Here is a 9,917-nt window from a genome sequence, read left to right as displayed (position 1 = left end):
AGCAACTTAAAGTGTAAAATTGTGAATGCAGACCTTTATCTGTGATGGACTATTTTTACACTGTGGTGTTACTTTTACATTTAAATGTAACGTCATTGCTTTTACCTAAATAAATGATCACACTCATAACTTCCTGTCTTGGATGTCATTTCCCTTTCCATCCACTAGGGGGCGCTGACTGCCAGGTCATGCAGTCGAACACTGTTGTGTAAAGCGTCGATTGCCGAGTCATCGATCCGTTGTTTAACATGCGCGCAACAAGGACAACAGCAGCAGCGGCATGCGCACACAGTTGATAGCAGCAATGACCGACACCTAGATAACTATGTAGGCTAGCGCATACTCTCACCAGTCGGTCACGTTTTTAATCTGTCGTTTATGTGAAAGCTGTGTGTAGCTTTAGCCGACTAAGCTAGCTTACAGCTACCTAATAGTGTTTATTGGACTTGCTAGCTTCTCCTGAGTAACCTCTGTTGCTGACAAGTGGAGGCTGTGCATTGTGGAGATACCTGTGAAGTTGACAAAAACCACCCGGCAAAGAAGGTAATGTTTCAAATAAGAACAGTGTGTTACTTTATGTCTGGAGCCTCTGAAATACATGTTATAATAGTGTTAATAATAGTGTTAATTTCCTTTTGCCTCCCTGTGTGATATTTGAGCTATCTCCAGGTATGTCTCTGTATCTGCTCTGCCCACTCCTTTTGGCAGACATTGTGGTAATGTGTGGCAAATGTCATTTATAACCACCAGCTGAAACAGGTGCAATGGTGAACCATGAGCCAGCAACTAAAGATGTCACTGAAGTTCACAGCCTAATATAGCAGAGCCAAGCAGCCAGCTCAGTTGGTGCAGAGGCTGTAAAAGAAAGGTTCACCTGCTCTTATCTGAGACTGTGTTTGTCTTGGTTTACAGTCATAGTAAGTCATAGTACAAGTAGTTAAATGTGATCTTGCACAGTTATTGCATTGTATCTAAATAAATCATATCTGTCCTTCCCCAGCTGCAGCCATGGTGTTCATGCAGAGCTACTGTGAAGCCAATTCCTCCATCTCCCACACCTGGGTGGATGAAGGCATCTCCCCTTGCTTCTACTTCACACTGGTCCCCACCATCCTGCTCACTATCGCCTTCTTCCTTGGCACCATCCACTGCATATTCTATCAGAAATATGGCACGGCAATGGAGCCCAAGTTCATCCCACGCTCCCGCTTCTACGGCTTCCAGCATGCCATCTCCATCCTTCTCCTGGTCCAGTCTCTAGGTGGGATGGTGTGGCGGGCTGCCAGCGGAGGAGAGCTCCCAGGCTATGTGGTGTTGTATGGCCTGTTCTCCGCCGGGGGCTGGGCCTGGGCCATAGCCCTGCTCCGGGTGGAAAGACGAAGGGTCCTGCTGATGGACCGAACGAGGGGCCATAGCGCGGCCCTGCTGCTGTTCTGGGCTGTGGCTTTCTCAGCTGAGAACTTGGCCTTCGTCTCCTGGTATAGTCCTCACTGGTGGTGGAGCTTAGAGAACACTCAACAACAGGTAGGAATGATTGATGTACATGTATTTTCCCCTATGCCAGCATGAAGCTCATGTCATACAGGTAATCTCCCTTCTTATCTATTCAGGATTAAGTTCAGTAACTTTATCTGATGTTGATTTAAGAATGATAGTGTGCCCCTAAGCTCAAAAAGGATACAGTGTTTTATGATGTTGATGTGGGTTTTCACAGTCCAGTCAGCCAAAGGTTACTTATCTATTAATTGGGTGTGTCTTCTGACTCACTGAACTCAAAGCAGTGCAGCCGGTCCGGTTCCTAGTATGACAAACTACGCACCCAGCTGTCAGAGGGAGACAGGCTGGAATGCAAAACAACAGCAATGTCACTCATGCCTTTTTTTTTTTGCCGAGTCATTGCCCGGTCTGACTTTCAGATCCCTCAAGTGACTCTGTTAACCAATCAAAAGAGACAAGAAATCTTGCCCCTCCCATGCTGAGTCAGTTGCAGTAGTCTCAACTCTGTGGTTATACAAACGTAAGCATGACTTGACGTTTGTGTGTTCCAGGGTTCTTTGTATATTTTGGTCTGTCCTTAACTTGTTTTGTAATAATGCAGTAGTGCTCCTCTAACTGTTTATCCTGCATTTAACTCAGTGTGAGTCATCATTTTCAGTGTTATGAAGGGATGAGTCAATAATCAACTTAGCTTATTTCAACTGGGCTTTATTTTCATAGCACATTTCATACAAACCAGTGACTCATGTAGCACAATTGAAACAACACAGATGAACATTAATAACAATAGATATAACTATACAGGACTAAAAAAAATACAACAACAAAACTATGAAATGTTAAAGATACATTTATAAAATAAACACCAGGAATACAAGACCTCCTCTACACCATGGTGACCTAGAAGAAAACAGGAAAATATCAGTATATGGTTTTTGCAATGATCCATGGGGGGCCCTAAGGGTATAAGATGCAGATCTGGCACAATGAGATTTTTGATTAATACGCAATAGTAATGTGGATATAATAACTAAGTGGGTAAAGACAAGAGTTAGAACAAGTAGAAAAGTGTGGTAGGTTCAGAAAATAACATCTCTTTACTGTAATGCAGCCTTTTAAACCAGGAAAAGACAACAATCATGTCATATCATGATATAACGAAATGTAAAATCCAAGACAATATTTAGTCTTATATCATGGTAACAACATAATATCAATACATACAATGTATATTGGTTCCAAATATTGGTTATAAGTCTCCCAGTCTAAAGTTCCCTTTTGAAAGGAGCATAGAGTGAATATTGTGTATTATATAACAGTAACTTGTATGGTGATATATTGATAGGACTTACTCAGAGGCTTGGCCACTGAATAATTAATGACTCATCTAATGCAGTCATCAGCTGAGTCACTGCCTCATGCACAGTTGTTTCATGAGCATACATGTACATGCCTCCACTGTCACATGCTGATTAACTGCAAATTCGTTTCATATTCTCTACCTATGAACCCCTCAGGTCCAGTTTGCTCTGTGGCTGATGCGCTACATTGGCACCGGGCTGCTTTTCTTCATTGGTCTCAAAGCTCCAGGGTTGCCACGGAGACCATACATGCTGCTGATAAATGAAGATGAGCGGGACGTGGAGAACAGTGGGCAGGTAGTGGAGTTAAAACCTGTGACACTTTTATTTCCCAACAATATTTAAAAGTTTAACCACCTCAGACATGCCCTCTATTCCACTATTATACACTATGCTACTGTGTGTTTGGTACTTATCGATTGTCTCCGTCTCAGAGCCTTTTGGGCAGAACAGAAGAGAACCCGTCCACCTGGCAGGGTTTCAGGAAGAAAGTCCGTCTCCTGGTTCCCTACATGTGGCCCCGGAGCAACATCGTCCTCCAGCTCCTGGTCGTTTTCTGTTTGGGGCTGCTCGGAGTCGAGAGAGCCATTAATGTCTTTGTGCCCATTTACTACAAGAATATTGGTGAGCGACCTGTTTTTAACAAACCCTGTAGACTCAAGTGTTTTATTTATTTCAGAGCTAAATGGCCTGTTTCTGCAACTACACGCCAGAGCCACAAGCTAATAGTGGTTTTCACTCGCTCAATTTGAGCCACAGGTTGAAAAGCCTCAAGAGCCAGATAAAAACACGGCGACACGTAAGCTTGAATACACACCGAGAAGCTTGTAGACAGATTCAACAAATTAAACGCATACTGTTCCTCGGGATGTGCAATGTGATAAAACTAAGACATCCTTCTCCTGATAGTAATGCTGCCAGAGGGCCAGACAGACGAATAGAAAACACCCAGGCGTCAGGCAACACCTTCCAAATTTTCCGTGTCTCGTTTATCGTCTTGTTTATCCACCTTATCTTCAATTCAAGAAAGCCTTCAAGCCTTTGTTCTCATTTAACTTTATGTGTTTGTCCCTCCCTCAGTGAATGAACTGACTGATGGCAGCAGCTGGAAAACTCTGGCTACCACAGTGTGTATTTATGTCCTGCTCAAGTTTTTGCAGGGCGGCGGGGCAGGTAGGACCATCTCATTCATGTTGTGGATGCGTAATTTAGAGAGTCTGCTTTTCACAGACCGACAGACAAATACTCTACAAGCAGTCCAGCACATTGATTTTCTGTTTCATATCACATTTCACATGAGTGGCTCATCTGCCACTTTCACCATTATCTGCTCCTCTTCCCAGGTGCCTCAGGGTTTGTCAGTAACATGCGCTCCTTCCTGTGGATCCGGGTGCAACAGTACACTAACCGCGTGGTTCAAGTGCGCCTCTTTTCCCACCTCCACTCCCTCTCCCTGCGCTGGCACCTGGGCCGCAAAACCGGCGATGTGCTGAGGAGCATCGACCGCGGCACCTCGTCCATTAACAGCCTGCTCAGGTAGGATGGCAATGTTATATTTATATGAACATTCAGCATTTCAGCAGAATATTCCTGATATGTAGTAGTAATTGTCTCAATTGTCCCTTTTCCCCCCACAGCTACATAGTGTTCAGCATCTTCCCAACCATCGCTGATATCGTCATCTCCATCATCTACTTCGTCACTTATTTCAATGCCTGGTTTGGCCTTATTGTCTTCGTCTGCATGGCCTTATACCTCAGTGAGTAGTAACCACAGCTATCCAGAGCTCTATTCATTTATTTCATAATGTTAAATAAAATGATTAGTCGAGCATAAAGATTTCTGATTGCCTGATAATATTTCCTCTAGCTCTGACCATTATCATCACTGAATGGAGAGCCAAGTACAGACGAGACATGAATCTGCAGGACAACAACGCCAAGTCGAAGGCTGTGGACTCGTTGTTAAACTTCGAGACGGTACGTCAAAAATGTTGTTGCCCGTCTGCCGTTTTGGTTCATCGAGAAGTTTCATTTAATCCAAGATGTCAAATATTGTTGGACTTATCTTTTTCTTTGCTTTTGTCTGTCCCATAGGTGAAATACTACAATGCAGAGAACTACGAGGTCGGCCGTTTTGAGGATGCCATCTTGAAATATCAGGTAAGTAAGAGTTATTGAGACAAGTGTCTGTTTTGACCCTCTTTTTGTTCTGCGCAGAGACGAGTCAACTACTTAGATTTAGAGTTGCAATGAGTAGTAATTTATTGTCAAAATAATTGTTCTTTGCAGCCCTAGTTAGACTACAATTCTAACATAATGTTAATATTCTGATAACAGCTGGTTTAGCAATTGATTTTTTTAAGTAAAGTGCAGCAAGCTTCTGCAGTCATCAGCACTTTGAAGCAGTATCTTGAAACACCTTGTCTGTAGATAATAATTGTTATTAACAACCTGGATCATTTATCATTGACCTGCTTGAAAACGGATTAACAAAACTACTTAACAAATCAGTGCTAAGAAACCCAGCCTCAACAATGTCCCCAACTTCCTCTTCTGTTTGAGTTTAGCAGAATACTGAAGATAATCTTTGCCTTGAGGAGAATATCTGCTCATCTTGACAGAAGTCAAAACAAACCTCGAGGATCGCTCGCTCCTGTCTGTGTCTAGTTATTGATAGCATCAGCAAGCTGCACAAGGTGCTGCGTGGAAGCAATCTGCTCACAGCAGATGGCTAAACCCTCCAGGAGATATGATTATTTATGTTTCAAAACATGAAAAAGAAAAAGTTTAATGTCACACAGTTGTTTTAAGATAGAACACACTTTTTAAAAGATGGCATGTGCTATCACAGGTCAGTGTCCAGCTCTCGGCGTTATCAAATCTGCATTTACAGAAGGAGTAGTGAAGAAGTTCGCCTTCTGTTGTGGCTCCCAATATCACTCTCTATGTTGTTATTATACAAAGAAATCAGTAGTTGTATGTTTCTCCTCCCGTTTTTAGGTGTCAGAGTGGAAGACCCAGGCGTCCCTGGCCTTCCTCAACCAAACACAGAACCTCATCATCGGATCAGGCCTGCTGGCCGGCTCCCTGCTCTGTGCCTACTTTGTGACGGAAGGAAGGTTTCAGGTACGGGTCACTTTGAAATCCCTTTTATAACTCTGAACAATGCTAACCCTGCATGCGAGCGTCTGTTGGGACGCAGTGTCAACGCTGGCTGTCCACATTCAATCCGTTAAATATGCATTCTGTTACGTCGTGTAAACAAACCATGTAACTATCTGCTGTGCGCTCAAACTGGAGACTTAACCACACTAGGATAAGATGGGTGAGTTTGCTAAGATAGCCTGTCTTGCTAAGTTTTTACTTTTTAAGCAGAAAACACACATTTTATTCTGTGATATTTAGATGTTTGTCAACTGGAAAATGACACACATCACAGCCAACAGCAAGTAGAGATGCTGTGTCTTCTTACCAGAAACTGCCTGGTGGCCCTCAAGCCAGCTGGCACCTTATTTAGGTTTTTGTAATAAAAGGAGACGGTATTGTGTTGAAAATTCCTCCCTTCAACTTCATGAACTAAATGCTGCAGCATTACTCACGGCCAGTTAGGACACTCTCAAGCTGATTTTGTCACTGATGCCCGCTTGTGTTTTCTAGGTTGGAGATTTTGTTCTCTTTGGCACCTACATCATCCAGCTGTACACCCCCCTCAACTGGTTTGGAACCTACTACAGGTAAGAAGAGGTAGAAACATCTTGAAATGCATTAAGATGGATGATAGCATAGTAAAATACAGTAGTGATGCTTTGGGATGGCATCCGAGCCGTCCTACAATCCCAGAGCGTCATTATTTGACTTTGTTCCTTTGCTTCTGATTAATTCTTTTACCCTGTCGGCTCAATTTTTTTGCAGGATGATCCAGAACTCTTTCATTGACATGGAAAGCATGTTCAAGCTTTTTGAAGAAGACGAAGAGGTACTTTTAAAACTTGCCAATCTTTGGTCTTTAACTTTAAGTGCTGTTTTATCGTCACTTTTCTTAATATTGTCTGTATTTTTTCTCTTGTGCAGGTGAAAGATGAAGTAAATGCAGGAAATCTTCTCTACAAACTGGGAAAAGTGGAGTTTGAGAATGTTTACTTCAGCTACACAAACGGGTCGGTTCACTATTGATCATCTAGCCTGGTTGGAACCAGACTTGTGTGACGTTGTTACCTCGATTTATGTAGACACATTTATTTTACAAGTCTTACTGTTTTGCAGGAAGGAGATTCTCAACGATGTTTCCTTCACTGTACTTCCAGGACAGACGGTTGCCCTGGTAAGTCTAAGGAACCATTTAAATTCAAAAGATAGATTTCGCCCTCTACTCACTCATACAGTTGAGCTGCCTGTGTTCTGTTGGGACTTTACAATCTTAAGTTTCTCTTCGTCTCCCCAGGTGGGACCATCGGGCTCTGGAAAGAGCACCATCATCCGACTCATCTTCCGTTTCTATGATGTTCAGGGAGGCTGCATTCGCATCGATGGCCAGGATATATCAAAAGTAAATGTCTGCCTCCAGAACTCGTACATGAGATGACAAGGTTCAAGACGATACACGCTTCGCTACAAAAGGCTGAAAGATAACAAATTAAAACAAAGATGTAGCACCGTTTTTGGAAGCTACTGGCAGCCGCATACATATGCAGTAATAACAGCTATTAGTAACATAGAATGAAAGCTTTACATAGTGCCACCAGAACTAATTAGCAAGGTCTCATATGCCTTAGAAGCCATTGTACATCATTCCATGTGCAAATGAAGTCATGTAACAACTAGAAGCATAAATTAGCACCTTGTTATGTTGCCCTAGAGATTACCAAAAGCAATAAAAGCACGAGTTACAATGTCTTTAATATAGCTGTATGCTGCTGTGTGTGTTTACAGGCACGCTCAGGACGAGTAATTACTACGCCTTTGTCGTCTCTCCTCAGGTGAAGCAGGTATCTCTGCGAGCTCATATCGGCGTGGTTCCCCAGGACACCGTGCTTTTCAACGACACCATCCAGAACAACATTCGCTACGGCCGCATCTCTGCCAGTGACCAGGAGGTGGAGGAGGCTGCTATAGCTGCTGATATACATGATAAGATCATGACCTTCCCTGAGGGTAAGCTGTAGATGATTGTGATTTTTTGAGTCGCAGCGATGACTTAGAGGGATTTTTTTTGTTTTGCTATATTCTCTATATTGTGTATGTTCAAAATAATTTGATGAAATGTAAGTCCTCTCAAATGGCAGAGCATCTGTAAGATCTTCTATAACGCACAAACCTTTTTTACCTGTATTTATCTCTGGCAGGTTATGATACACAGGTGGGTGAAAGAGGTCTGAAGCTAAGTGGAGGAGAGAAGCAACGAGTGGCTATCGCCCGAACTATCCTGAAAGCACCACAGATCATCCTGCTGGATGAGGTGAGATTACAAAAAGGAGAGGTTGTGTACAGACAGAAGCTGGACTGGATTTACATTTGGATGAACTTGTCTGAACTTGTCTTGATGAACTGTCTCTCTGCAGGCCACATCTGCACTAGACACACAGACGGAGCGCAACATCCAGGCCTCATTGGCTAAAGTCTGCGCCAATCGTACGACAGTTGTTGTAGCTCACAGGTAAGAGATGCATTTACTAAAGGCTTTTATTTCTGAAAGGTTTCTCTTTTCTATTCCCTTTGTTTTAGGATATCAGTGGTTTTGTCTAAAGTGTTGTTTGAACCTTTTTTTAATATAAAAGATTGTCCACCATAATCGGAGCAGACCAGATTCTGGTTATTAGTGAGGGCCGGATTGCTGAGCGAGGACGGTAAGTGTGACCTCTTCACCAGTGTCATACAGTCAATCCTCTTTTTTTTTTAACTGAACACCAAGTGATTCACTTTCTCTCCATCCAAAGACACGATGAACTGCTACTCAAGGGAGGCTTGTACGCAGACATGTGGATGAACCAACAGCAGGCCCAGGACTCGGACTCCTCGTCGGAGTCCGAGTCCAAAGACCGCAAGTCTGAGAAGCTGCAGCCACCGTCCACGTCCTCGGGCCACCACGGCCACTGAATGTATTTCTTTGTGCTTCGTTTTAAAAGAGAACTCTACATTTTGATTCCCCTCTTTATTGTAATGAAGTAGGTGGAGGAACACTCATTAAGGTGAACATTTTATTTATTTTAAGGAATTTCAAACTGAATGTGCAATGGCGAGTCGTGGAGATAAGGGAAGGTGCTTGTAAAGATAATAAGGTACAAACTAATAAGTGTCCAACTGCGTCAAAAGACATTAGTTTTTATAATCTAATCACAGCCTCAACACTGCATCTTGTTGAATTCTGTCGCCCACTGAATAATACCACATGACTGACATCAGGTTGGTGTAAAGCTGTCAGGGATTTCATTCAGCTTTGTTGTTTTTTATGTTTCTGGTAGTTGATTTCTGAGCTCTGCTGTTATTTAAAGTGATGTTTTTTATATAAACGTGTAAGCCTCTGTATACTTTTGATCACTTAGGTAAAGCCGGGTGTGCTGCTTGTCAGATCATTGTGTTTTCTACATTTCTGTCGAAAGACTAATGAAATACACTACTTGGCAATCGTGTTTTTTAAAACAGTTTTCGATTGATTTACATTTACATAAGGTCGTACGATCACCGTCTGCCTGTCGTCGGCAGTTAAAGACAATAGAAAAACATGGAAAAAGGCATCCCATCAAATTTAATGGCCCACGCAGTCATAACAGCCTACCCACCATTATTCTCACTAACTGTAATATGTAATTATAAGCAGTCATATACACAGTGTCTGACTATGAATTTGCTGGATGTCTATTTCTACCTCATCACAGGTGTTGTCCATGATTATTACATTTTGTAAATGTTCTGTTGTCTTGTATAGAAAGATGCAAATAAAGGGGTTTTTCTTCCTCTTGTGTTCCAGTTTGGTCAGTTTCCAGTCCAGTTCTGATAGATCATGTTAAGACAGCACTAAACTAAACTGGACCTTCTGTCATAATCAACAGTGTTTCCATTC

The 9,917-nt window shown here is 42.5% G+C and overlaps 1 protein-coding gene across 1 annotated transcript; it reads left to right on the top strand.

Annotated features, from left to right (window-relative positions):
- The first annotated feature begins 259 nt into the window (after positions 1 to 259).
- abcb6a (ATP binding cassette subfamily B member 6 (LAN blood group) a) lies at positions 260 to 9,810 on the top strand. Its single transcript, XM_073462585.1, has 20 exons — positions 260 to 543; positions 1,001 to 1,524; positions 3,015 to 3,155; positions 3,293 to 3,482; positions 3,939 to 4,031; positions 4,202 to 4,394; positions 4,496 to 4,617; positions 4,728 to 4,837; positions 4,955 to 5,020; positions 5,861 to 5,986; positions 6,518 to 6,594; positions 6,773 to 6,836; positions 6,932 to 7,017; positions 7,124 to 7,181; positions 7,302 to 7,406; positions 7,837 to 8,011; positions 8,203 to 8,315; positions 8,419 to 8,513; positions 8,635 to 8,703; positions 8,794 to 9,810. Exons 2-20 carry the CDS (start codon positions 1,009 to 1,011, stop codon positions 8,951 to 8,953), a joined length of 2,559 nt encoding a protein of 852 aa, XP_073318686.1. The 5' UTR covers positions 260 to 543; positions 1,001 to 1,008; the 3' UTR covers positions 8,954 to 9,810.
- The last annotated feature ends 107 nt before the right edge of the window (positions 9,811 to 9,917 follow it).

Source organism: Pagrus major, chromosome 24 (genome assembly GCF_040436345.1).
Source record: "Pagrus major chromosome 24, Pma_NU_1.0".
In the NCBI taxonomy this organism is placed as follows: domain Eukaryota; kingdom Metazoa; phylum Chordata; class Actinopteri; order Spariformes; family Sparidae; genus Pagrus; species Pagrus major.
This window is presented reverse-complemented; position numbering and strand designations above follow the sequence as displayed.

Bases quoted from the DNA above. Each gene is read 5' to 3' on its own strand.
- abcb6a (XM_073462585.1), top strand. From the start codon at position 1,009: ATGGTGTTCATGCAGAGCTACTGTGAAGCCAATTCCTCCATCTCCCAC. The intron at 4,395-4,495 runs GTAGGATGGCAA...TTCCCCCCACAG, and splicing joins TCCATTAACAGCCTGCTCAG to CTACATAGTGTTCAGCATCT. The intron at 6,837-6,931 runs GTACTTTTAAAA...TCTCTTGTGCAG, and splicing joins TTTTTGAAGAAGACGAAGAG to GTGAAAGATGAAGTAAATGC.